General features: G+C 52.4%; 10 protein-coding genes across 10 annotated transcripts; 3 read left to right on the forward strand and 7 right to left on the reverse strand.

Annotated features, from left to right (window-relative positions):
* Window positions 1-1,372: 1,372 nt before the first annotated feature.
* PODANS_1_9480 (uncharacterized protein) lies at window positions 1,373-1,977 on the reverse strand (the record flags this gene model as incomplete). The annotated part of the gene is made up of 2 exons (XM_001908574.1): window positions 1,373-1,723; window positions 1,801-1,977. 2 exons carry the CDS (start codon window positions 1,975-1,977, stop codon window positions 1,373-1,375), a joined length of 528 nt encoding a protein of 175 aa, XP_001908609.1.
* A 1,125-nt stretch (window positions 1,978-3,102) lies between these two features.
* Window positions 3,103-3,998, forward strand: PODANS_1_9490 (uncharacterized protein; the record flags this gene model as incomplete). Its single annotated transcript, XM_001908575.1, has 3 exons — window positions 3,103-3,257; window positions 3,309-3,374; window positions 3,431-3,998. 3 exons carry the CDS (start codon window positions 3,103-3,105, stop codon window positions 3,996-3,998), a joined length of 789 nt encoding a protein of 262 aa, XP_001908610.1.
* Window positions 3,999-5,772: 1,774 nt separating this feature from the next.
* On the reverse strand, window positions 5,773-6,848 carry PODANS_1_9500 (uncharacterized protein; the record flags this gene model as incomplete). The annotated part of the gene is made up of 2 exons (XM_001908576.1): window positions 5,773-6,027; window positions 6,102-6,848. 2 exons carry the CDS (start codon window positions 6,846-6,848, stop codon window positions 5,773-5,775), a joined length of 1,002 nt encoding a protein of 333 aa, XP_001908611.1.
* Window positions 6,849-7,361: 513 nt separating this feature from the next.
* PODANS_1_9510 (uncharacterized protein) lies at window positions 7,362-7,754 on the reverse strand (the record flags this gene model as incomplete). Its single annotated transcript, XM_001908577.1, has 1 exon — window positions 7,362-7,754. One exon carries the CDS (start codon window positions 7,752-7,754, stop codon window positions 7,362-7,364), a length of 393 nt encoding a protein of 130 aa, XP_001908612.1.
* A 647-nt stretch (window positions 7,755-8,401) lies between these two features.
* Window positions 8,402-10,191, reverse strand: PODANS_1_9520 (uncharacterized protein; the record flags this gene model as incomplete). The annotated part of the gene is made up of 4 exons (XM_001908578.1): window positions 8,402-8,831; window positions 8,894-9,382; window positions 9,446-9,956; window positions 10,011-10,191. The coding sequence occupies 4 exons, from the start codon at window positions 10,189-10,191 to the stop codon at window positions 8,402-8,404; spliced, it is 1,611 nt and encodes a 536-aa protein (XP_001908613.1).
* A 2,386-nt stretch (window positions 10,192-12,577) lies between these two features.
* PODANS_1_9530 (uncharacterized protein) lies at window positions 12,578-14,543 on the reverse strand (the record flags this gene model as incomplete). The annotated part of the gene is made up of 3 exons (XM_001908579.1): window positions 12,578-13,006; window positions 13,086-14,249; window positions 14,382-14,543. 3 exons carry the CDS (start codon window positions 14,541-14,543, stop codon window positions 12,578-12,580), a joined length of 1,755 nt encoding a protein of 584 aa, XP_001908614.1.
* Window positions 14,544-16,092: 1,549 nt separating this feature from the next.
* PODANS_1_9540 (uncharacterized protein) lies at window positions 16,093-17,697 on the forward strand (the record flags this gene model as incomplete). The annotated part of the gene is made up of 2 exons (XM_001908580.1): window positions 16,093-16,481; window positions 16,548-17,697. The coding sequence occupies 2 exons, from the start codon at window positions 16,093-16,095 to the stop codon at window positions 17,695-17,697; spliced, it is 1,539 nt and encodes a 512-aa protein (XP_001908615.1).
* Window positions 17,698-18,438: 741 nt separating this feature from the next.
* Window positions 18,439-20,246, forward strand: PODANS_1_9550 (uncharacterized protein; the record flags this gene model as incomplete). Its single annotated transcript, XM_001908581.1, has 2 exons — window positions 18,439-18,624; window positions 18,705-20,246. 2 exons carry the CDS (start codon window positions 18,439-18,441, stop codon window positions 20,244-20,246), a joined length of 1,728 nt encoding a protein of 575 aa, XP_001908616.1.
* Window positions 20,247-21,545: 1,299 nt separating this feature from the next.
* PODANS_1_9560 (uncharacterized protein) lies at window positions 21,546-22,280 on the reverse strand (the record flags this gene model as incomplete). The annotated part of the gene is made up of 1 exon (XM_001908582.1): window positions 21,546-22,280. The coding sequence occupies one exon, from the start codon at window positions 22,278-22,280 to the stop codon at window positions 21,546-21,548; it is 735 nt and encodes a 244-aa protein (XP_001908617.1).
* An 854-nt stretch (window positions 22,281-23,134) lies between these two features.
* PODANS_1_9570 (uncharacterized protein) lies at window positions 23,135-25,073 on the reverse strand (the record flags this gene model as incomplete). Its single annotated transcript, XM_001908583.1, has 2 exons — window positions 23,135-24,343; window positions 24,405-25,073. 2 exons carry the CDS (start codon window positions 25,071-25,073, stop codon window positions 23,135-23,137), a joined length of 1,878 nt encoding a protein of 625 aa, XP_001908618.1.
* Window positions 25,074-26,303: the final 1,230 nt, after the last annotated feature.

The raw sequence follows: 26,303 nt of genomic DNA on the forward strand, positions 1-26,303 counted from the left end.
CCGGAGGGGTGGAGGATTACGCCGGATGGGAAGTTGAGGCCGGTTGGGGGTAGCACTGTGAGTGAGTAACGTTCTTTGTCCCCTGATAGAAGAGCTGAGCGCGCTCGGGAAGAGTGGTTTCACTTCTCGGTGTCTTGGAGTGGAAGGCTAACTTTGTGATGGTAGACACCCCCAATCCCGTGCTCTTGCTTGGGCCATTCTTCCTCTTCGTCGTCACCATCGCTTGTGGACGGTGGAATTTCTTCTCGGTCTGAGAATATTTTGACGACGACGACCTTTACAACTTTTGTTACGGAGACCACTCCTACAGTTTCTGGTCCTGGAGGTGGCTCAAGTTCCGCGGACACACCGAACTCTGGAGAAGCGCCGCCTCCAGAACCACTTGGGGCACCGCCGCAGAACGAGGCAGGGGGGAAGTTGATGCCTTTGATGATGGCACCGTTGGTGCTGGGTGCTGGTGTTTTGTTGCTTTGAGTATGAGCGGGTTTGGCTTTTTGCATTTTGGGCATGGCGTTCGGGAAAGGGGAAACATACCATGGGTTTGGGGCTTTAACATGATTGATGGGATAGACAGTATGGGGGATTGTAGATGAGTAGACATTTCACTCGGGTGAAGGACATAAATATGCATAATTATTGACCAGTTTCATAACATAGTGCCAGTGGCAGTGATGTGATGACGTTTGTAAGGTAGCGTTGCTCCTGCCTCGAGGGCATGGTTTGCTCCTTCCTGGGGAGTGCAGCCGTCAGGTGACTGTGGGCAGATTCTGCACCATCTATTTCTCAAGAGGATTGAAGATTGGAATCACGGCAACTTTGCAACAAACCTCCGGCTGACAACTGATCGAGACATACAACGCACCCCGGATCACGCCACCGGCTTATCCTACAGGAAAGTCCAATTCCAAACCCATGCAATCTCTCCTTGCCAGACTTGGACTCACATCTTTGTTGTTTACGTTTATTGAATTCTTTTCTGTCCCCATCCACCAACCTCCCGCTGGGGCGACGGCTATGTATGCTATATCCAACGGCAGCCTCAAGGGCGCTCGTTGTAACTGACTGATATACAAGACAGCTCGGGAAACCCGTAGCTCGAGGTACTATCTTTAACAAAGTTCATAAGTCATAATAAGCTAACCGGTGCGTCCATCTAGGTGATTACTGGGCTGATGAGGTTGGCGTTGTGAAACGTAAATGGGGGCAGGTGTGCGGTAAGCTCTGCTGCCATGGCTGGAACGTAAACCGGCGACGATGCCTTCAAATTGGCAAAGTCGAATTCCTCCGTCAAAAAAACAATATGTTGTTGAGTCAACCGTTGATAGCAATCCAGGCTATAACAAACAGTCACGCAAAACGTTGTGGCGGCAGTTCAACCACCGAGAAGTTGGGCCTTTTCTTCGTCCTTGGTCGCTCCAGAACCAGTCTTGAGCAACCTGTACAGACTATGTCCTGAGATGCTTAGGGTCATAGCCGCGCATGTGGCCCAGGGTAAGTACCCCAGGAGGATCAGGTGGGCGCTCTCTCGACGTGCATATCCAACAAGAGCTGCAGCACCGAGAAGCGTGGTGTACACAAATAGTTGAAGAGGATCTTGGCTCTGTCGTCGCTGGGTAAACGAAGACACGGCGCAACCAAAGACCAGGCATGAGAAGAGCATCAGCCCCGGGGATGGATGAAAAAGGAAGTCATCGGTGGTGGTGGTGGGTTGGTCTGCATGCTGCTAGCTGCCCTCAGGTCGATCTGGACGTCGATTAGCTGGGGATCAAGAGGCTGGGCTTGGCGATGACTTGGACTGACTCTGCTGTATCCTCGATTGATATCGTTTTGAACGGTGTATTCCCAGGTGACAACACTACAGAGAGTGCCTAAGCAGATCTCGACAGTGTCAATCGCCCAGGGCCAACACCCAGGGTTCCGAAGTAAGACTGTGGGTGTTTGCGGTAGGTGGAGAGGGCAGCATGCTTCTGAACTCATGGAGACAGCAATTGGCTAACTTGGGAATAGAATGAACTCTGAGATCGGTAAGTGCCGAGGACTTTGATGGGTCTTGTTCTCGGAATTGGCACGAGGTCTCCCAGAACAAAACCCCAAAATCAACCTCAAATGCCTGGGTTCTTCTTGACTATTATACGAAAGGAACACCGGAGGTTTCTGCATCATTGATACCTTGCTACAAGGCTGGGACCTCGTCAAACAAATGCTGAAGCGCCGTACGGGCTACCTGAAATCCAGTTCCCTGCCTTTCCGGTATTGATGCTTCGCATCCATCGGATATCATCACACCAAGTGCGGCTCACCAGACTCATGCACCAACATCCACGCCCGAGTGGTTGCATTCTTGTCCCTCAATCTTATTCCAATCCAGTAACGATAGGCGAGAAGTGCGCGGGCTCTGATTCAGAGGCCTCTTCGTGATGCCGCGTGTGCATGAGCAGCAAGGCGACCACATGCTGCAGGAAGAGATGCCTCACCATGGCGAGGCTGACCTCCAGGCAGACAGCTCTCACCGAGACTACGGGCCAATCGCCCCCCACCATTATTTTGAGCCTCACCAGGCGAACCACCCCGCGCACCATCTCAAGCATGCGAACCGAATTATCTGACGCTTCAGAGAAGCTCAAAGAGGTACCGAAACGCTCCCTTTTTTTGTGCCCGCGTGGGTTTCGTCTTCATATCAAGGAAGCTGAGCGAGTTTGCATGTAAGTGCATCCATACATTCTTGTCGGATTTGTTGCCATTGGCGCCCCCCCCCCCCCCGCATCTTTTGGCGGCCTTACTTATCTGCAACGTTCACTTCGACTACGTGGTGAGGCGAAGCTGCGCCATCTACAGGTAGAGCTAGCTATCAGAGCTTGGTATTTGGAAAACGCTACTAAGCTCCCCTCGTAGGTGGGCGGTAAAAAGTCCAGGCCCTCCCCTTCAGACCGTCAAGCATTTTTTCCCCCTCTCGTCTCTGGATTCTGTTTATTCGTATACACTGCAACCAACTCGCCCCAACATCGCCCCTTTTCTTTCTACACCACCTCGCGATCTCGCCAGACATTAGGCAGCAAAGGCCATAGGAGCTTTCAACCCTCATCCTATTGCCACTTCTGCACGATGGAGCGCCCCGGTTTTCCCCATGGGCAGCTGCCTCCACGAGCGCGAGATCAAGATGTTCATAGTAAGGCCAAAATCTTGTCCTGCGGTGGCATGATTGGCACATCTATTCTTTTCCCCTTGGCCAACGGCGAAGGGAACTCCTTCCGTACCATGTGAGTAAAACTGTGTAGGCCATACGATAGAAGATACTAACAGAGTCACAGCACACTCATTCTGTTCATCATCACGGCTATTGCGTTCCACGCAATCTATACAGAGCCGTTCATTAGGTACTTTTGTCCACGACTGTCACGCCGCACGTGTTTTTTCTCTAACAATCATCTAGATCTGGACCTTCCACGGCCCCAGTTGCCTTGGTCCTATTATTGCTTGTTGTCATTGCCGCAGGCCCTACTAGGAAGGACCTGGTGCCTTGGCTTCCGCTCTTCGTAACAGCCTGGAGTCTTGTCACTCTTATGATTAACAAGCACATGGCAACCGCGTCACCACACCTGTCAATATCAGCCGACTATCCCTTTACAGGCGTCACAATTGGAGCTGCAACGGAGCGGTCCTTCCGGTCCATGTCCAGTCAGGACAGGCGCCAGCCCCAGTTTGAATCCAACCGCCAAAACCCATTGTACTTTGGACGACATGGTCCACCCTCCAGGTATTCCCAGAGGACAAGCACAATGAGTTCAGACATTTCTCTTTCCAGCATGCCAGCGCAACGCCAGGAGTACTGGGATCCTCACACCCAGGCCTTTTTTGACAATCAGGAGATGCAGGAACTTGCCCGGGATTTGCCAGAGCCCACTCTTCCCAGGACTCAGCATGACCAAGAGAGTGACTTGAACACAGAAACTGAGACTCAGGCGTCAGAGACGGCCCGCTTCTTGCTTGGTCGTCAATAAACAGCCGCGTGCTCTGTTTAGTCACAGCTTGTTTATCTCTTTGGTTTCCTTCTTTGCTTCTTCTCCGTTTCTACATTCTTCACGCCAGGTCCGGGCCGGTTTTACCTACCCTGGCAATCCACACCGTCCGCTGGAATCAACCGGATGGATATACACTAATAATACCTTGAACACAAGGCCAAGGACATAGCAACACTTTCATCCCCGAGGCCTATCATCCCTTTCACATCACGGACGGCACGATCATCGACATATTTGTGGGATGTACCAAAAGCTGTCCCGCCAATCCACACCTTCTGAAGTTTGCCGGGTCTTTTACTGTACTCGGGCTCTTCCTTGCACGATAGATTGGGTGGCTTTGTCATATCCCTCCTCTCTCGCCGTCTCAACCATCACCATCCCGCACACGTACATGCACATGGCACATAAGGTCTGACACCCGAACATATCACCATATTGCCTATACAACTGGTTCCGGTGTTAGAGTACGACGACGAGCGTTTTTCTGTCGCATAGGAGGTAGCCATGATTTCCTGTCCCTTGAGCGATATCATTCCCCCCATTTTTTTCATTTACGGTGTTGCCTCTACATAGAGAGCATGGGCGGGAACCACAGCCATGCGGGATCATTTATTATACGTTTTGAGGGAAAGGGAACAGTTCAGTTTTTCTTTTCATCAACATCATCAACATCAACTTCATCAACATCATCAATATTATCATCAACAGCGAGCGGCACCCCAAACAAACAACAACAACAAAAGTTTTTCAGTGGACGTCTTGTCAAAAACATGAGACGCAATCCACGCTTCGACCGATCGACACCAATTATCTCGGACACGAAGAACAACATGGCATGGCATGAAATGACACCAACCCTAATGAAAGGGACAAATCGTTCCCAAATAATTTTATCATGATGAAAATCTCAAGAAAGAAATCTTGTATATAGAACATGCCATGAACGGAAACAGAACCTTGTATATAGCTTACAGACATCAGCGGGGGTACACCAACACACACACACACACACACACACACACACACACACACACACACACATAAAGGCAACACGGAAAAGAAGTGTGTGTGTATATGGTTCTCTTTTTGTCAGGGGAAAGGGAGAAACCCACCGCCTCGGTTCTTGTTTTCAATCTGGAGTTAACGACTTTGATCGGCTCAGGATTGTTTAAATCCTCCCTATTGGAGGTGGTGATTCGACAGAAGGAACTCACCTATACGACGAGCCCTGCCTGGTGCGATCATTTCGCCCATAAAAGGAAGCCATCCTATTGATGGATCAAAAGGCAGAGAACCACAGATGATATCATTTGCCACAACCCCGTTTCCTGATACAATCAATCCCTCGCTGGTGCCGGGGAAGGGAAAAAATGGGGGGAATGTATATAGCTCGGTCGGTGTATTGAATACAATACAATAAAGCAATAAAACGTACTCTAAAAATTCACGACATTGAACTTGGTTGCAATTGTTTTTGGTAGATTTAATTTGGGGGATAGATAGCCCTAAGACAGGACAGTCAGGTGGTGATGATGAACTCCCATAACCTAAGATGTTTTTCTTCACCAAGGTGGACTGACTTTAAGCCTCCCATGGGCTTTGCTTGAAGAGAGGATTGGATTATATCTCTTTAAACAAGCCAATGAAGCGGCTTAATATCCACCCAGGTTAAGAAAAGAAAAAACCGTCTTGGATATTTGGGGGAACCATCACCAACACTTTTTTTTTTTTTTTGAGCAAGACTAAATAAAAACTAGAGCCTGAAACTCTCCCTCACCGCCTCGCCCAACCGCCTGATAGCCTCAGTCATATTCCCCGGCGTAGCAGCCGCAAACGTAGCCCTGAAGAACAGCCCCGTCGGCGCCACCTCCTGCTGGGCACGAAACCAACTCCCCCTTGCGATGAGCACTCCCTTGTCGATACAAGACTCGAAAATCTCTTCTTCAATCTCGAGAATAGATTTTGTTCTCGAGTCCGGGTGGAGGGTGTGGTCTAGGTGGAGCCATTGCTGTCATATATCAGCGACTATACCAAGGGTAAAGGGGGGTAAAAAAACAAAAAGAAAAAAAAAAAACAACTCACAAACATGCCCGCCCTCACAACACCCCAACTCACCACCTCTTTGGGTAAATACTCCTCGCACGCCTTGAAGAGCGTGTTCCTTCTTTCGGTGTACTCTCTCTGCAGCACCATCAACCACTTTAGATACCCCTCGTGACCCCACGTCTCGTCGAGTAGTTTATGTAAAATGACCTGAGAGAACCCGCTGGGTCCCTGGTTGGCGACTTCGGCGTGTCGGAGGAAGCGCTCGACGAGTTGGTCTGAGGCGGTGAGCCAGCCTAGTCTTGAGCCGGGGACTAGGACTTTGGAGAAGGAGTCCATTCTGATGACTCGCCCGTCCGTGTCCATGCTTAACAAAGTTGGGAGGAGGGAGTCGAGGAAGTCGGTTGTGTTGGAAGGGGCAGGGGTAGGGGTTGGGGTGATGGTGGGCGGGAGTTGCAGGTAGTAATATGGTTCGTCTTCGATGATCACCAGATCGTGCTTGGAGCAGATGTCGTAGATTTGCTTTCTTCGCTCTGGGCCTTGGGTTGCTCCTGTTGGGTTCTGACCGGATGGCACCGTGTATAAGACGTGTGGTTTTCGCTTGTTGTCCCGTTCGGAAGGGCTCCATGTTGAGAGGATGTGGTCTAGTTCGGAGGGGATAAGGCCTTGCTCGTCGATGGGGACGCCAAAGGTGGGGATGCCCAAAGGGTGGGCTGTTTCCAAGGCCGTTGCAAAAGAGAATTCTTCTGTGAGAATGGAGTCGTTTCTGGAGGAGTCGCAGAGCATGCGGAGGGTTTGCTCTAAAGCACCGGTCGAGCCGACGGTGAGGCAGGTTTTCCAGTCGGCGTAGGGGGGGTTGGAGACGAGTTCCGTGTGTTCGGTTACGAAGCGGATGAGTTGGGCCGAGCCATGTGCTTGAGCGTAGTTGAGTGAGATGGAAAGGTCGTATTCTTTTTGGACTGGGGCTGAGGGATGGGTGTCGTATTTGCCGATGGTGATGTCTTGGAAGGCGGGGTGGACCTCTGGGGGCGAGAGAGTTGGGTTGTGAAGGTAATCTGGGACGGAGAGGGAGATGGAGTTGATGGGGAAGTACTCTGGGCACGGAAGGCCACCGCCGAGTGAGATGATGCCAGGGGTTTTGAGGTGGCGGGCAGCTTGTTTGAGCTTGCATGGTTCGCGGATAGAAGCTTCGTAGGAGAGATGATCTGTTTCACGTTAATAAACGTTCCAAAGTTGGTGAGGGGGGGGGGACATACGGCTCATATCCTTTGCCATCGGCTTTCCTGATGACTGTTGAAGCTATGTCAGCTTGACAATAAATAACGGTTCATGAGTGGCACTTACATCCCCCTTGAAAACCCCTGAATCACACCCCGCCGCCGTCGGGGCCACCAACCTCCCTGCCCTCCTCCTCCTCTCCAAAATCTCGCCAATAGTCACCCTCTTATTCTTCGTCGGTGTCTCTGGGATATCTGGCAACTCAACCTCAGGCAGAGGTGAAGGGCCACCAATCACCGTCGCCTCGGCAGCCGAATCTAACTTTGGTCTGCTGTGAAATGATGCCTGTTGGCCATTGTTGCTTTGAGCTTTCTTATAATTGTTGATGAAACCCGGCCGAGACGTCAAACCCCAACTCCGAGACCGGGGCACCACAGCAGCGGCCCCGGAGCCGAGACGGGCAGCTCTCCGCATATTTGTGTTCCGTTCCGGTTGCCGTGCCAAGGACCGGGATTGTGTGTGTGTGTAAGTGAGATAGATGTCCGAGAGTACCAGGGTTGATGATGCAGAACAAAAAACAAAAGAGCTTCCAATACAAAACCAATATCACTATTTATTTGAGAATGGTATCAACAGAAGATAAGAAAGAGATATATCTTGATGGAGCACGACTGTGCAACGTGTATGTAGCGTCAGTGATAAGCACCACCGGGACACGGCGGGGTCGAACTAACAACGGCTACCTTCGGGTCGAGTCACCCATCCCGGCCCGCAACAAAGCTTACCTGGCCGTTCCGTTGTCCACAAAACTAACAAAAGAAGGGAGGATAAGGATGGCTCACTGACCGCTCCTTGTGACCTGTCTGTACGTAATTAGCTTTAGTCGGGATAGTCCTCATCGGATGCCGTTCTCCAGAGTTATGCAAGATATGCATATAACAGTCGAGATGGGATGAGATGGCACGGATGGGATGAGATGGAAAGACACATCATAGATGAGTAAAAATCTCATAAATCATATTCATACAAAATCCCTGTAGAGGAAGAAAGCATGCCGCTGAGTGAGACAGTCTGATATATACCATAACCCAAAATCAAAACCCCGATCCCCATACCTGATATCAAGCCTTCTTGGCCTCCCAGAACCCAACCTTTACACCATCACCCGGTTGCAGCACAATCTCGGCCCTCAGGCACGGGTTGCCACCATCAATCTCACCCATGTAGTTGTCCAGCCTCTCGTACTTTTGAAATAACCTGGTCAACACGTATGCCATCTCGGTCAGCGCAAACTGCTGCCCGATGCAGATTCTCGGACCGCCGTTGAAGGGGATGTACTGCCATGGCTTGGGTTGCCAGACGGACCATCGATCTGGGCTGAAGACATCGACTGGGGCGAAGTTGGCGGATACGGGGGGATAGAGGTCTTCACGGCGTTGCATTACGAGAGTGGAGTAGGCGATGGGTGTATCCTTAAGGACCTTGACTGGAAGGGAGCCATCGGGACCGCCTCCACGGGGGAGGGTGGTATCTTTGAGCGCGAGACGGACACTGAGCACGAATTGTCAATATAATGTTCAGGTATAGAATAGGGGGGGGGGGGGGTTACTAACTTGAAGGGCACAACAGGATACAACCTCAGTGTCTCGTTCATGACATTCTGAAGGTACTTCATCCCCTTGAGATCCTCATAAGTAGGCGCACGAGTAGGACCAACCACACGCAAGATTTCCTCTCTCAACTTCTTGAGAGCTTCAGGGTGGCGAGCGAGTTCGTAGATGGTCCAGGACAAGGTGCAAGCGGTGGTGTCTCTTCCGGCCAACAGGACAGCAATAAGTTGGTCCCTGAGAACTTGACGATCACGGGTGAATCCAGCCAGGGCATGCAGGAAGGTATAACCGGCGTCAGACTTGCTGGCGAGGTCGTTAGGGTCAAGACGGAGGGTCTGCTCGATGTACTGGTTGATGAAGGCGTTGATGATTTTCATGCCCCTGCGGAAGGAGCCACGGGGGACGAAGACGTTGAGGGGCCCAGCACGGCTAATGATGGACTGAACTCTTTGGACTTCGGCGAAGGCTTCGGCGAATTCTTGGCGGGGGTTGCTACATTTCCATCATATATCAGCCCCTTGTCCAAATGGAAAGGCTTAATCTGTTAAAGCATACCTGAGAGACTTGACATCCTTGCCCAACAGGAAATCTGTCGCCGAGTCAAGTGTAAACCGGAAGAACAAATCGCTGATATCAACTGGCTTCCCATTGCCAGCCTCAAGATCCACATGCTGTCCCTCGCCATTGAGAGCTCCTCCGTTCGCAATAGCCCGGAAGAGAGTCTGCATGTGCTTCTCAAACACGTGCAGGTCGCTGACACGGTCTTTGATGAACTGAGGTCTGATCAACTGTCGGCTGCCATGCCACAAATCTCCATCGGTAGTGAAAATGCTGTCGCCCAAAAAGGCCTTCCACTCCCTGTGGAAGGGCTCGCCCTTGCCATAATCACCGAACTGGGTTGCCAGGATAGCTTTGATGTTCTCGGGGTCGCAGGTCATGACCACGCGGCGGCCAGCAATACGGTTCTCGACGGTTGATGAGTTGGCTTGTACAAAGAGGGATTTCCACATGGGGAGGTTCTGGTAGTTCATTGAAGCCTTGACGCTGCGGTAAATAAAATCGATACCTGTGTTGGTTAGACATGACATACACAGTACCTGGGACCGAGGAGACATCTTACTGAACGGCAACTTGGAGGGAATCCTTGGTGGCCTTGCGCCAGTCATCCGGGCAAGCTTGATTTCCTGCCATGCAGGCCTCAAAACTAGCCACCAAGCCAGATGTGCCAGAAGCAGTGCTGGTCCGAGGATCAACACTGATTTAACCGAGACATGCTCGATAGCTGTTTCAACGAGTCCCATCTTGGTGTTGAAGAAAGCACAGAAGCCAACGAAGAAACGACACCCCGAACTAGCGGGTAGAGCAGATAACTCCCCTCAGTATCTGCGTCCTCAGAGAAGACGAGTAGAGGGAAGTAAAAACAAACAGCCGCCCGCGACCAAGAACGGCTCACCGGTTGGACTCGGCTGCCGCCGTATATAAAGCCAGGTTTTCGCCGCAGGGGTCAACAGTTGTTGAGCAACCAAAGCAGCAGATCAACACGGTCCCTAGAGGGTACAACCGTATGCTGGCCGTATGATATGCGTCCGGTACGAGCGTGTATGTGGTGATATATGACAATGACGGCAGAGACAAGAGTGTAAGCAAGTAGTGTGGGACACCAGGAGAAGTGCAGCTCCCTTGCTCTTTATTCCATCTGATTTTCCAACAGACAGAAAAAATCCTACCTCCCCAGGGAAGCAGGCGCGGGGGGCGGGCATAATTTCCATCCGTTGTTCCGAAATCCGTACGTAGGCGAGCCTCTGAGGGGTTCAGAAGAAGTTGGGAAAGAGCCAAGTTCAGTTGGCATTCATTGTCTGTGACACACCTAGCTCCACCCCAAGCAATGCCTACAGTAGCATCCTGGCGTCTGCGCACAGAAAGGGTCGGAATCAAGCCGACCAGCAGACCTCTCTCTCCGCTTTCTGCGGCCAGCATTGCGATGGCGGTACAGCATCGACCTTTGCGCACGTGTGGCCCGTATCCTGACCTCTCTTCTTCTTTGAGTCCAAACAAAGAAGCCATATCCCAAGCCTCGGCTAGCTGAAGAGAAGTTCCAAAAAGCTCTCCGATCCCATGTTTTCCGCCTTTCTCGAGACAGAGCAAAAAGACCCCGTTCCTGGCAGGCGGGTCGGGGCCAACCCGCGCGTCATCTGTTGGGGGGGTGTTCGGGGGACTAATCCCAAGGCAGACAGGGCCGAGGCTCCTTTCTCTTGACAAGACCTGCTAAAAGGCGGGGGAAACGGCCAGTTGTGGGGTTGCATCTTGGGACGTTGCGGATCGTGCGTGATGCATCAAGTGGCGTGGTTTTTTTCCTGTCGAAAGTGCATATCGAAACATACACTTCGTCGTCTGGATCTTTGTGGCAGACGTGAGTGGTACGGGCGGAATACAACCTACGGCAGTTAAGCTCACGGGAGACGAGCTCTCGGGAGCAACCCAGGAGGTGGAAGATGGCACAAGAAATCGCGTGGCTCGGATCCGGTGCGCGATTGGGGCGGTGTGGTCCATGTACACTGTATATAGTGTAACGGTGAGACCAGTTGTGCATAACACGAGCGAACTGTCGGTTCTTGTGGTTGTTGAAGATTTCCAAAATGTTCTTCTGTTCGGTCGTAACAAGGTGCTGACGTGAAGATGGGTTCCACCCCCGCAAACTGCCAAACAGCGCTAACCTTGCCACTATCTACCGCAGAAAACCCACTGATTCCGGCAAAGGCTAACCCTATTAGGGACCGTTGTTGGCCGCATGTAAGTGACTTCTTGCAAAACTGCCGTCACTGCAATCAACCTCACTCGGCCGAGTGTTCAAGACTGGATTTCATAAGGGAGACTTCGCTATAACTGAATTGTCTAATTGCATTTGCAAACTCCGCATTGTTTCTGAGCTATCTCCTGCCAAACTCAGGGGCACTCAAACATTCCGATTCTCAGTGTCACTCTGACATTCCCATAGCCAACAAAGCTCACCAAATTTGGAGAAGCTCTCTCAAGAATTCACATGAAAGTACCTTATACCCTTCCTCGGTCTGCCCTGCATTTTCCCCGCAGCCAATATACGGCTGAGCACTCCAAATCCAATCACAGCTTTGGCTCTGCATCAGGTAAAGACCAGCAGACACAAGCTCTTGGGAGGACCAAAAATTTGCGTCAGATGATGATTTTATACTTGTAAACTAGCTGCAGCTATCCAGCTGGGCAAACAAACAGACGATCCCTCGGGGTTGAGCCTGCAAGCTGAACCGTAGTCCGTCTTGGAAGGTTGAGTTGTACTACGCAGAGAAGTCTGAAGGGATCCTTATCTTGGACCTTTATACCACGCTAGTAACAACTAACACTCTCGAAAGACGCAAGGACGCCCCTCGACTTCCGTTCTGCGCAGTCGTTACTTCTTGACACCTTGACAACATGGTTCCCATTTCCATAACAATACTCACAATAGTAAAATATATACACTACTTCACCGGCCAAGATCATCCCATATGGCCGAGATGGAACTTGCGGAACAATCCCGACTTATACGGATCTGTCCCGACTAACACCACCACCACCACCACCACCACCACCACCACAGCACCAACATAGCCAAGCCACAACTCCAACCGCATTAAACTCGAAACTCCCTAGCAGACACACCTCACCTCAGCCTCACATAGCAAACTCACACTCCCACGGCTCACCCTGCACGCAAAACTCCTGCGAAATCGGGCTCGCCCTCACCCCCCTCCTGACCAATCTCTCCCTAAACTCAGTAAGTCTAGGAAAAGCCTCAATCTGGCTCCTGTTCTGCCCGGTATTATCATCAACCCTCCCGGACCAAAGCACCTCCCCCGCCACGCTCGCCCTAGGCCAGACAATACCATCCAGATTCATCGGATCAATCGTCTCACTCCAAACCGCCACCTCCCCCCCAAGCACAAGCTTCGCCTCCTCCTCAGTAAGGTTGGCAGTAGGATCATGAGAGTAAATCAGCCCCCAAGACTTTGTCGGTCCGCACCAGTCATTAAACGGATACCCCGTCTTGAAAGGCAGCCCATTCTCCCAGGTGATCCACTGCCCCCTTCCACAGTCGAGATACTACATCATCATGTCAGCCTTTACCCCCCCCCCCCCCTTTTCTTTTTCTCTCCCTAATCAAAAAGAAAGAAAAACTCACCCAAAAATTATAATTACTATCAATAACCCTATGCCCCATCCCAACCAACTCCTTCACCGCCCCCGCCCCAAGCCAGCTCTGCACCACCGTCCCTTTTCCAAGTGTAACATTCCACTCCAAAGGAATCTCCTCCCACACCACCGGCGTCAGCCCCTTTTCCCTAACCCTCTCATGCTGCTTATCAATAAACTTTTGCAGTAACGGCTGCAAAACCTCCGAACTATTCGACCTAATCCCCTCATCAAGCATAGAATCATTCCTATTCAACTCATCCCCCCCCGTGTGAAAATAAGCCGCGTACCTCTCCACCCTGGGCAAAAGATCATCAAACAACCTCCCCAAAAACTCGTCAACAGCCGTGTTGTTGAGCTTGAACGCCCCGCACGGCGGCTGGGCGCACCACCAGTGATACGGCTGCTCATTATACGCGACAATCAGTTCCGGATGCGACAGCGAGACGGAACCAATATGCCCCGGCATGTCAATCTCGAAATAGACCTCCACCCCGCGGACGGCGCCGTATTTCTGGATTGATTCCACGTCGGAAGGGGAGTAAGTCTCGCTGGGGTGGTGTGCGCCTTTCTCGGAAAGTTCTGGCATTGATGGGATGACAAGAGGCCAGGATTGGGAGTCTGTGACGTGGATGTGGAGGCGGTTGAGTTTACTCCAGGCCATGGCGTCGATTGTCCTGAGGATGTCCTCCACTGGGAAAAAATGGCGGGCCGTGTCGAGGAGGATGCCCCGGTGGGGGAACTTGGGGGAGTCGGTTATTGAGACGGGGGCGTAGGGGGTGTACCAGAATGTGCCTGATGAGTGCTGGTAGAAGAGCTGGGAAAAGGTTTCCAGGCCGCGGAGGATGCCGATTGAGGAGACGGCTGTGAGTTTGGCGTGGCCGGATTTGCTTAGGGTCAGGTTGTAGGACTCGTCGACTTCGCCTGCTAGTGGCTTGAAGGCGGAGCGGTCGTCCGAGGCTGTCTGGATGATTTCGAGAGTTTGGAGCCATTCTAATTTGTCGAGGTCGGGTTCGTACTTCGTGTTTGGCTTGTGGAGGATCCAGGGGACAAACTTGCTGTTGAATATCCCGGTGAGGGCTCTGGAGACGCCGGCTTGGACGATTTCTTTGCTGGTGAAGCCGGAGGGCGTGTAGCCGTAAGTGTAGGGGATCTGTTGGAAGGCGAGGTTTTCAGTTAATACTTCCTCCTCTTGGCCATCATCATTTACGTCATCCGAGCAGTGAGCAGGGCATTCATGGGGCTGTGGCTCAGAGGAAGGAATGGAAGAGGAAGACCAGCGTACAAATGCACCGTTGTATGTGACTTCAATGTTCTGATTCAGAAACTGGACGCCATCTCCTTTGGTGAATTTTTGAGGGGCAGGCCATACAGCTGCTACAGGGTTGAGGAAGAGGGGGTATAGAAAGCAGAGAGCCGTCACGAGCGACGGCAAACGAGAAAACATGCTGGGTTGTATTGGAGGTGGGAATACCGCAGAGGTCGGGAATATTTGGGGGGAAAAGCAGGAGAAGGTGACCTTGAAGCTGCCTGTGGTGTTTTCAACCCCAAGGCAAACCAAGGGCAGGCGGGTGAAAGCAGGGACAGGGCAGGGCAGGCCAAGGCTGGAGAACAGAGGGAGCAGCAGGCTTTGGATGATGTTTATATAAATCAGAAATGGGCATTCAAGGGCTGGTCTTCCAATTCATGCATTCAATCGGTGTACCGCGAACGGGTATTCTGCCACACAGCCCGCGCCCGGATGGAGCTCCCGCATCCAATCAAGACTTGGTAGCACGGGATGATGGCACGGTGCAGGGCACCACAAGACCGACCCAGGTGTGCCAGTTGGTGTTGCTTCAGGTCTCAGCGGAATTTTGTGGCGTCGATGCTACCTGGTTGTTAGAGTCCAGATGATGAAGAGTTGTGTTGATCCAAATCTTTGAAGCTGCTGTGAGGGGGCGCAACGTTACGTCTAAACCAGGTAGCTGCTCTCTTGTTGGGCAATAGGCCGTGTAAGTGCCGAAGGCCAAGTCTCAGCCGAAGCCACGTTAAGCAGCTTGCATGTGTTTTTCCCAAAGTCGAGATAACTTCAGGAAGAGGAAGAAGAAGATGGCATGTAGAATGTTTGTTTGCGGTACCCTGATTGCCTTGATGTACAGATGCGGGTCCCAACCGAGACCTGCGGGGATCCTGATGACGATGATCACTGCCGGAGGGAGCTCTTCTCTGCCGGCCGAGATAGCTCCCATAGCCTACTTGATCAGTTGCTTACAACTGAACCCTGACAGCTATAGGGGCACAGTTTATGCGCAGGCAGTTGACGGAAGTTGTTCCAGCCCCGTTCTATTTCAAGCAGGTGGTGGTGGCTGGGAAGACAGTGTGTAACTGACAGGAGGTAGAACTCGTAGAGATGCAGAAACGATAAGATAAGCTCACTGCTGAATAAGCACTACGAGTGAACTGGCACTTGCTCCCACTTTCTTCAATGACGCCATGGTCCGTGCCTTCTTATTCTTCCTCACTAGCCCGAGTCACGTGAAGGCCGCCACTGCGCCAAACACTCACCAGCCACACAACTTGGAGAACTCATTCAGCCTGGTCGCGCAAGGTTCGGCTCACACAGTTGAATGATATTCGTAAAACTTTCCACCACATCCCCAACCACAAACGAACGCTTCTTCCTGCGATTCAACTCCCTAGGACCCTCTTATTCATCAACCGAATAAATCCCCTCCTTCGCAAGCCTCGAAGGTTCTGCCCCGTATCAGTCAGCCCGCGCACCGAGCGGTCGCGTCTCGAAGCTCCGCTGTCTTTCAAAGGACTTCGCCGCTTCCATATCCACAGAGCCCATCCTCGACTTGGGCCCGAACCAACAACAACAAGCGATTTCATCTCTTCGCAACAACGGAACACCCCCGCCAGGGCAACTCTTGTCTTCTTTGCGACAGCCCGAACCATCGGTCCTTCATCACCGAATTCCTCCTCTGCTAGCCTAACAGCAACACCACGCGACCATGTCTATCGAAGTCGCGATCGGCACGCCTTTGGCGGATGCCCTTAACATGGCCATCCAGACAAAGATTGCTGAACTTGGATGGGCCGGTCCCGGCAACGAGGGTGCTTCCATGGCCGAGTATTTCGTTCTCATGCTCGCCAACGGCAAGTCAGAAGCCGAGGTTGCCAGCGAGATCTCCGGCGATCTACTAGGCTTGGGTCCCGAGGACCAGAGTGTGCCCGAGTTTTCAAGGTGGTTATTCGAGCAGGTCGCCGCTCTCAACAGCCAACTAGGCGCCCAGTCTGCGCAGCCTGCCACTGGAAACAACGAAATGGACACAGCCGGGGATGACACAATGGAGGGAACTTTTGATCTCAACATGGATACAGATGCGCCTGCCATCAATGCGTATGTTATTGTCCCTCTAACCAGCTCTAGAAATGGTTTGGCGACAGCTGCTAACAAAAGAGACAGACCTACCGGGCCAAAAGCAATGCGCGCTGGCGCTCCCCTCCGCGGCGGCCGTGAGAAGCGTATGGTGGGCCACATCAACCGTGCGCTTGATCGATCAGGACAGGATGTTCTCCATCGTGTGCGCGGTCAGTCCGGAAGTGAGCGGATTGGGAGAGGCCCCCCACACGGACCGAGGATGGGAGTTGGGAGACAGCCAAGGACGACAAACGCTCGCGCCACCAATATCGCCGCCGGGTTAGCCAACATGAACGGCATGCCTGGGCCCCCCGGACCTATGGGACCGATGAACGGAATGAATCCCATGAACGGCGTTGGTAGCTTTGTGCCACCCGACCTGTACGCGATAATGGAACAGCAAAACCGCATGCTCCAGCAAATGCAGAATCAGCTCATGTTGCAGCAACAGCAGAATGGCAATGGGCGTGGCAAGCCTTTCGACCGCAACAACCGAGGGAACCAGTTCCGCCGTGGCGGCGGCCACTTCAACGGCCACAACACACACCATCATCAACAACAACAACAACAGCAGCAGCAGTCCTCGGAAGGGGCCCAGGACGAGACAGCACAGCAAGGCGAAGACGTTGAGATGGGCGGGGCCAAGCGTGAGGCTCCCAACCCCGAAGAGACAGTATGCCGTTACAACCTGCGGTGCGGCAATAAGGATTGCAAGTTCGCCCATCAGTCTCCGGCAGCACCTCCCAACACCACGGTGGACGTCACGGATACTTGCAGCTTTGGGGTAGCGTGCAAGAACTGGAAGTGCACTGGTCGGCATCCCTCGCCAGCCAGCAAGATGGCACACCAGAGCGAACAAGACTGCAAATTCTTCCCCAACTGCTCCAACCCCCATTGCACCTTCCGCCACCCAGCCTTCCCCGCGTGTCGCAACGGCGGCGAGTGCAAGATTCCAAATTGCAAGTTTACGCACGTCAAGACAGCCTGCAAATTCCACCCCTGCACCAACCGGAACTGCCCCTTCCTGCACGAGGAAGGACAGCGGGGGACTTTCCAGGACAAGGTCTGGACGGCGGACGGGTCAAAAGAACATGTCAGCGATCGCAAGTTTGTGGAGGAGAACAGGCCGGAGGACCTCGTGCTTCCCGGGTCAGAACATCCAGACGATGCTGCTTCTCCAGAGGTGGTAGTCTAAGAGTTTGGGAGAGAGGAGGAAGGGGAGGAATACGGGGTATGGCAGACGGGCAAGAACGGAGGAATACCCCTGGGAATGTGTGGGTGGGGGGGAAACCTGTTCGTATTGTACTTGTATTATAGGAAACCACACCGGCGTTTAAGGGCAGCATGTTTGGAATCCGTAGAAGAGCGGTTTATACAGGATGAAACATAATGATAGGATTGTGAAGCGGGCAAAACATGGTTTCTTATCGAGTGATTTGCTTAATTCCAGTGAATACCGAAATTTCAATTTGATGTCCCAAAATGACGGAGAGCTCCATTTTTTTTTAATCCGGTAACCCACACGCCACCTTCCTCTCACGTATCCGAATGGTGATTTGATGTTCACTTTGAGCGTTTCCACCATTGCCGACCACGCCCGCCGATATCTCTCTTGAAAGCTTGCTTCGTCAGGACGCCTGGTATGTGAGATGCAGTCGTCGAGTAACTCATCATCATGCTCGCCACTAGCCAGCGCTGCTTGGCGCGAAGCCAACGCTTGATCACATCCTCTCATCTCTCAAGCTCACTCCGCTCATCATCGCCACCGAGATACAGCCGCCTTTTGTCTACCACCTCGGTCAGGAGGCAATCGAACCATGGTGACGTCGATGGGTTGCCGACCATATTCGACAGGCCGCCCGCGTCAGTTGCGGTTCTGGGAGGCGGGCTGACGGGTCTGGCGACTGCGTTTTGGTTGGCGTGGTGGCATCCGCAGATGAAGATCACGATATACGAGGCGAGCAACCGGCTTGGTGGGTGGATCGATTCGGAGGAGGTCAAGGTGAAGGGGCTGACTGGGGAGAAGGGGAGTGTGTGGTTTCAGAGGGGGGCGAGGATGGTCAACCCGCAGCATTCGAAGGGGCCGTTGTATCGGTACGATGATTTGGCGTTTTATCTCCTGGTACGTAAGAATATCTTTGTGTGGAAGTTGTTTGGGTGGGGATGGGATGGGAAACTGATGATGGAGTGAGTGTGTTGTAGGTTACCCAACTGGGGTTATCTGAGCAGCTCCAGAACGCGCCTGAGACGGAGGTTATGGGAAAGTATATTTACTACCCTGACCATTTGGTTCAGCTCCCGGACAAGTCCATGACCCTGCTGGAAGTATGGCAGACTTTGAGAAAGGAACCGCTTTTCGAGGGGTTGTTTCCGTCGCTCTGGAGCTTTGGGAAGACGAGGTTACGGCAACTTTTTACCAGCACTCTCAAGCCTCCTACACAGGATGCTCACTCGAAGAACGAACTCTCGGTGGGGGAACACTTTACGAAAATGTTTGGACGCCCCGACTTGGTCGAGAATGTCCTTTCGGCGGTCATGCACGGCATCTATGGTGGTGACGTCTGGAAGCTGAGCGTGCAGAGGACGCCGTTTTGGGATGTCCTCAAGGACGGGAGATACCCCCGGTTACCTCCAGCGTACACCTGGCTCGATACCCCAGATGCCGAGCTGCTGAACTGGGTACGGAGAGATGCATGCAGGGAACTGGCCGAGGACCATCTCACCACTTCGGCGCATTGGTTCCCTTCTGGCCTCAACGAGCTGACGGACGCGCTGGTGGAGTTTTTGAAGAAGCGGGGAAATGTCACGATTAGGTTGGGCCATCGGGTTACGTCCATGACATATGCCGCCAAGGCGGATCGTGTCGCTATCAGGACGTCCAAACAGCCGACCCCGATCACGTACGAAAAGGTCATCTCGACGCTCTACGCCAAAACACTCGCGGATATCTGCTCCCCTGGCACCCTCCCCTCGTTGGAGAAATCAACCGCGACGACCATCCGGGTGGTGAACCTGTGGTATCCAGAACCAGGCCTCAACCACCCACACAAGGGCTTTGGATATCTCATCCCACAATCTGTCCCGTTTGAAGAAAACAGACATTTCATCCTGGGGGTGATGTTCGACTCGGACAGGGAATGGGTTCCGAACCCCCACCGGCCGGGGCAGTACATCAACCGAGGCAAGGACACGATCAGGGGAACGAAACTTACCGTCATGATGGGGGGCCACTACTGGGACCACCTCCCCCCGCATGAAATCCCCGACGAGCAAACTGCCATTAGATACGCGAAGAAAGCTGTGGCGAGACACCTCGGCTTTTCGAGAGCGACGAATGACACTGCTGTTGTCAGCACGAAGCTCTGTAAGGATTGCATCCCTCAGCAGCTTGTCGGTCACCGGGAGCGGATGAAGGCTGCGCATGAGGAGTTGCTGGCGGCGTTTAGGGGACGGGTTGCTGTCGCGGGGGGGTCATATCAGGTGCCGGGGGTGCTGCCGTCTATTAGGGCGGCGCTGGATATTGCTAGGCAGATTAGGGGGAGTTTTCACTGGCAGGATGCGACTAGGGCGGTGGAGACAAAGTCGATTACGGTGGGGGATACGGGGTTGTGGAGGTTTGCGGCGCCAGTGAGGTCGATGGTTAGGGTTGATAAATCGGGGTTTACGGCGTTGAGGGGGCATGATAGGAGGCTGGCGATTATAAGGAGGAAGCGTGCGGAGTCTGAGAGGGAGAGGGAGGAGTGAGTGAGTGGGAGGGTGGTGGTGGGTTTAAAAGAGGAGGGTGGAAAATTAGGTGGGGAGCGAGCGAGGCGCGTGGGAGATAGATAAGGGGGGTTTGGAAAAATGGGAATGTGTATTGATAGGTTATGGGATAAATATATATAGATTTTGTTAATTTCTTTTGCTCTTGGGGTGGTTGTTGGGAAGGTGTCGTGATATGAACAAGGAGGTTGGTTGTGTCAATATGGGAGAAAAACAAGAGGGAACCATTACGGTGCCCCCTGTTTATCTTACCAGCGCCCCCCTCCTTATCTACCGATTTACTTACCCTTCTTGTAATATAGTAAAAGGCCTTAAAAGATAATTCAAAGGCCTTTGAATTATCTTGTAAAGCCTCTTAACTATCTTGTAAAGCCTCTTAACTATCTTGTAAAGCCTCTTAACTATCTTCTAAAGCCTCTTAACTATCTTTTAAAGCCTCTTAACTATCTTTTAAGGCTTATTACATATACTTTAACACTTAATAACTATCCTTTGAAATATAATTAAATCCTATATTAATGGTTGAGGGGGAAGGGGGAGGGGGCATTGGTTAGATAAACAGGGGCCTCCGTAAAGGTTCTCCCAAAAACAAAGAGAAAAAGGAGCAAAAGGTGAAGATCACCTAAATTACACAGGTGTCAATACCCATCACAGCTCAAGCAAAATACCTCCCAGAACTAAATTTCAATTATGGGGGAAAAAATACCAAGAGACAGACGAGCGTCGAGAAAAGAAAATACTTTTCTTTCGCCCTCATCTTCACACTCACACCCACACAAACACCGATAAATCTCACATCGCTCATCATCACATAACAACCACACCCATCCAACAGGCATGTATAAAATAAAATCTCCCATAAAAACTCCGCTTTGGTATCATGTTCTAATTTTACCAAACATCATCATCAAACAACATCAACCCTCGCCAATGACCAAACTCATGTTATGAATCTCCTTTATTCATCTTCTCTCTTGATCGCCCCCAATGGCGATGCCATGCCATGCCACACGTTTGCAATGAATGCATATACCTTCCCTCCAGAACTTTCTTCGGGGGTGTCAAAAAAAAAGTCTTTATAAACACAAAACCAAAACATGCCACCACCCTCAAAAGCATAAAAAGATGTTTGTTCCCGCGGTTTATTCATCTCCGCTTTTTTGCTATGCCCCCCACCCCCAAACCCCCTTAACAGCAACGTATTCGCTTTTTTGCTACTTATCGCTGATGCCAGTGATTTCAAGTCCTAACCCCATCCCAACCTCCCCCGCGTGCCAACATCTAATCCAACACGAGCGCATTGGCCATACTACTCCCATAACCACCCTGTTGATTAGTTCCCCCTTGCCTCCCTTGCTGACCCTGCCCCGACGCTCCCCGGTTCATCATATTCGCCTGTGGAATCACCGGTTGCGGAGGAGGAGGACCACCAGTCATATTCGCCGCCGGCTGCATCTGCTGCTGCTGCCTCTGCTGCATCTGCTGCTGAAACCTCGCCGCCTGCGCCTGCTGGAACTGCTGCTGCGGTGTCGGTTGCGGAGGAGCGCCCTGATGGTGCGGCAGCTGTTGCTGAGGTCCCCCAACAGCAACACCCCTAACAACCTCATCCACCAACCCAACAATCTCCTCCACCCCCCCCTCCAAGCTCGCCGCCGCCCCCGTCGTCAACCCCTTCCACCCGTTCCCCTTTTCGTTCCAAACCTTCTCCACCAGCACCTTCTGAAACTCGTCATTTTGTTCAGGTGGAGGTGGTTTGGAAGAAGAAGAATCCGGGGAATCAACCACCCTCGACAAACTCCACATCAACGTCCCCTGCCTCCTCCTCGGCTTCACCTCCACGTTCACCTTCCTCCCTTGCACCACCCACCGAATCGTCACCCAGTTCAGCCCCCTGTGCAGCACTGTGACCACCACCCCCGGTTGCTCTACACCACCCAACTTCTCCAGCGCCCGATAGAGCGGTAGACTCAGCACCAGCCACGACGGTAGATTCTCAAAGTCAGGCGAGTTGGCCATTTCCCTAATGTAGTCAATAACCGGGTAGTGGGGATTGCCCCTTTCGAGATCAACCTTCACCCCCCGTTCTTTTGTCAGGTCGAGGCGGACTCTCCACGGTCGATGTTGTTGTTGTCGGGTATTGTTCGGTGCTTGCTGTTCAGGACTTTCCGTCGGGACGCTATCAGTATAAGTAAACACCACCTCCCTCAGCGTCACACTCTGGTGAACCCACCGCCTTCCCAGCCCTCCCAATCGCCTCAACAAGCTCAATCAGTTTATCCAGCGCCTGGATCCGGGACGTAAGCAGCGTTATGACCGTCGCCCCCATCTCCCCTCTCAGCCTCAATGAAAACTGCCCGATATTCGGGTTATAGTTGACGTCATGGTCGACATTCCCCTTCAAAAACTGAAACCTTTTCCGGTTCGTCACTGTGAGTTTCGCCTCGGCGATTATCTTCATCGGGCTATCCGCCTGGACACCCTTGAAGACGATAGGGATGTACTCCTGAGCCCAGCACAGCCCACGACCACCACCCTTGGGGCCTAGCATGTCTGACAACCGGACATACACCGTCGGCATCTTGATCTGCGCAGGAAGACTGTAGTTGACAGCCTCGCGAGTGGTGTGAGCCATGCGCTTACTATGGAGCTCACGGAGATCGGTGATTTGCGCAATCATGCCGGTCGCATAAAGGGTAAGGTTCTCAAAAAACTGATCCGAAAGGCGGAGCTGCTCGGTGGCCATGGGCATCTTGGTGTACATCTTGACCCGGGTGCCGGTTGCGCCTGGCCGTTGTTGTTGTTGGGGGTTAGGACTTTGATCATGTTAGTATAACGCTCGCATTGTCAGAGACGAACGGCCAGAAAAAAACTCACATTTCAACCAGCCACCACTGGTCCCCGCCAAGGCTCATGCTCATAAAAATGAACCATTGCGGGTTCCAGCCCACCTTCTTCATCCACACCGTCTGGAACGGCTCCCTCGTCGACGGAGGACCAGAGTAGACAATGGATTTCATCTCGTCCATACTGAGCGGCGACCCTCTCGACACCATCCACCGAATGCTCTTAGCCCTGCTCATCAAGGCAGTGGTCACATAGTGGCAGCGCAACAGTTCCAACAGATTCGCACCCTCCTCGGCCGGGTTCGCAAACGTGTTCAGCCTCCTCTGTACGTCCGCCGCCATCGGTGACTGAGCCTGCAGGGTAAACGCCCCTGTGTAAAGATCCATGCCCACGGTAACATCCTTGTCATCGAGGACCTGCATCCTAAGTGTAAAGTCCCCGGGTGTCTTCCTGGACCCGCACAGCGTAAGCCTCCCCTGCTTATGAGTAAACCGAGGCTTGCTCGCAAGCTTGTTGTACATGGACGACAGCATGTGCTCAATATGCCTCGAGATGACAGCCTCCAAGAGACTATCCATGCTGATATTGTCCACGTCAAAGCTAATGTCAAAGTCCTTGACCTCGACACCGTCACGGAACCAACGAAGGGTGATGTAACTCGGGTGTTTCGGATCTGGCCTTCCATCCTCGCCTTTACTGCTGTTCACCCCGAGAATAATCCAACTCTTGTTGCCCTTGGAATGAGGACGGTTGGCCCAGTAGTGGACGGCCACAGCACGATTCAGCCGCTCGACTTGCAAGCAGTCAGCCCACCTGCCCGCTCGCAATTGCCAAGCCTGACGGGTGAACTCCCCGATTTTGGCGGTCAAGGTAAGGTCGTGAAGGTAGTTGTAAGCGCCCAGCAACCCATCGGTCCCCAAGGCGTTGTTTATTTTCGTTTCGGCAGCCAACCGGGCTTGCTCCGAGAGTGGCGGTGGTGTTGGTTGATAAGTCATTCTCAAATCAATGAACCAGAACTGCTTCTCAAAGTCATCGTCCCCAATCGTCAAGTCAACCTCGAATTCACCCGGGATAGAGAACGTGGCGACACCAGAGTCGATTTTGTAATCAGCAAATGGCGCTGGTATCCTTTCAAATTCTTCAAGGCTGAGTCTGGCGCTCAAGAGGGTGTTGACCTCCTCAATCCAGGCATCCGATTCCTCGGGTGTGATTTCTGGAAGTGGCAGATAGTCAAACTGCAGCAAGGTCATGTTAACATCGCCAGAATACGCTTCATCTCAACATAATAATACTTACGTCAGGCATCCAATGGATTTTCGGGCGGGCAAGAACCTCAAGCGCAGTCTTGAGATCTGGACTCGGAATCTTGGCCCACAACATATCCTGCTTCGTCTTGATCATTTCCCAGATCGTCACGCTAAACAACTCGAGCTTGCTCGCCAGATGAGTCCTGATGTCGATGAGCTTCCCAACCTGGTCCGCCTTTTTACTCCATTCCGTCAGAACCAGAGCTTTAACCCATCGTGTGTGCAGATCCTGTATGAAATTGAGAAGCATCCTCTTCTTCTCCAAACTTTCCGGCGAAGTATCCTCCTGTGTGGTGGGGTGGTAGTTGCCGTTTCCATTGGACAGGTTCTGCGGTAATGGCATCGACTCAAGCCGTAAGATCTGGTCTTGAAGGGCCCCGTGCGAGTATTGCGCCAGCCGTGAAAGCAGCATGTTGAGCGGTATTATCTCGGCCGTGATGTGCTGGAGCTCGTCTGGTAGTTCCTCCAGCTTCACCTGTGGCCCATTGCCAGCATACCCAGCCTCCATCCCCGAACCGCCAGCAACCCCCTTGCCTTTTTCCGAACGGTGCTCCTGCTTGATATTGTCCCCATTCACGCCGTTCGTCCACCCCTCTCTGTCGTGATTGCTGCGCACGCCATTCTGTGTACCATTTTCCATCCTGAACGCGCCCGCCATCTTTTGCTGGAGCGGCTCTCTCCCGCACTGCTGTCGGCGGCTGCCGTCAACACACCCGTCGTCCAAACTGCTCAAATGTCCTCGAAAAGGGCCAGTAAACAGTGTGGGACTTTCGCAATGACGTCTGCCGAATCCGACTGCCTGTAAAGTAATCCTAACAGGCAACACGCGACGTTGAACGCGTAGGTCCGGTAGGCCAGCGGGTAATCGGTCACCTAGGAAGTCGTCACCATGGGGTAAAATGGCAGGTGCCAGTCACTCCAATTTCAGATTTCAATCGCAGTGACCGCGCGCACACACTCGGCAACTGTCGGCCGCTCGCTCGTTGTTGTTCGTGTCGGTCGTTCGTATCATCAAAGGTTCGCCGCACACGGTCGCGGAGCGCATGCGCCAACAACAGCCGACTAAAAGAAGAAAAGCGGTCCGGCAGTAGGGCGAAAATTCATGTACCGGCTGGGGGATTCGTCCTGCGACACGGAGGGGCGGTAAATCTTCGTATGGTCGTGGAAAAATCGACAATCGGTCGGCTCCACCGAGAAAAGGTCGAAGAAGAAAGGAAAGGACTAGGTCGTTGCTCGTCGCTATGAGGGACCGCCCTTGCTCAAAAGCAAAAAGGCAGCCGAAAGCCAAAACGCCAAAAGAATCGGATGCTCGATGCGACAGGCGTACTCAGGGCAGCGGACGCGCAGAAGCCGGGTCGTTATCGACGTGGAAAGATCGACGGAACAATGTGCTCCTGGACGTCGTTGAGGTGCGAACTGCTTCTGTTGCGCAGTCGCGGTCGTCGGGTGCCGAGTTTCGTGGTGATGGGGCAGTTTCAATGTTCCAGTTCAAAGAGAGTTGCAGCTGGGGTTGAGGCTGGTTCGCTCTGAGCTGGCTGGGTGCCGTTTTTGCCTAAGATCCAGGGCATCCACTGTTTTCACCCCCACTTATTGTGCATGTTTTCAAGCCACCGGTATTTATCAGGTAAACCGCCGGTAATTTCCACATATTTACATGTATCCGTAATCAGCTTTTAATCGACGTCAGTTAACCTACCTATAGAGAACTAAGTATTGCTGGTTATATATATTCACTTCTTAAATCAATGGTTGACGCATCAGAGTCAAATCGGAACAATATTTTCATAATAATAACACAGACTTCGTTATTTAAGCCATTCCTCTCTTCCCACGAATGTTGGCTGGCTACCTATACCCGATCATCAAGAACACAAACAACCTTGCCCAG

This window comes from Podospora anserina, chromosome 1 (assembly GCF_000226545.1).
Source record: "Podospora anserina S mat+ genomic DNA chromosome 1, supercontig 2".
In the NCBI taxonomy this organism is placed as follows: Eukaryota; Fungi; Ascomycota; class Sordariomycetes; order Sordariales; family Podosporaceae; genus Podospora; species Podospora anserina.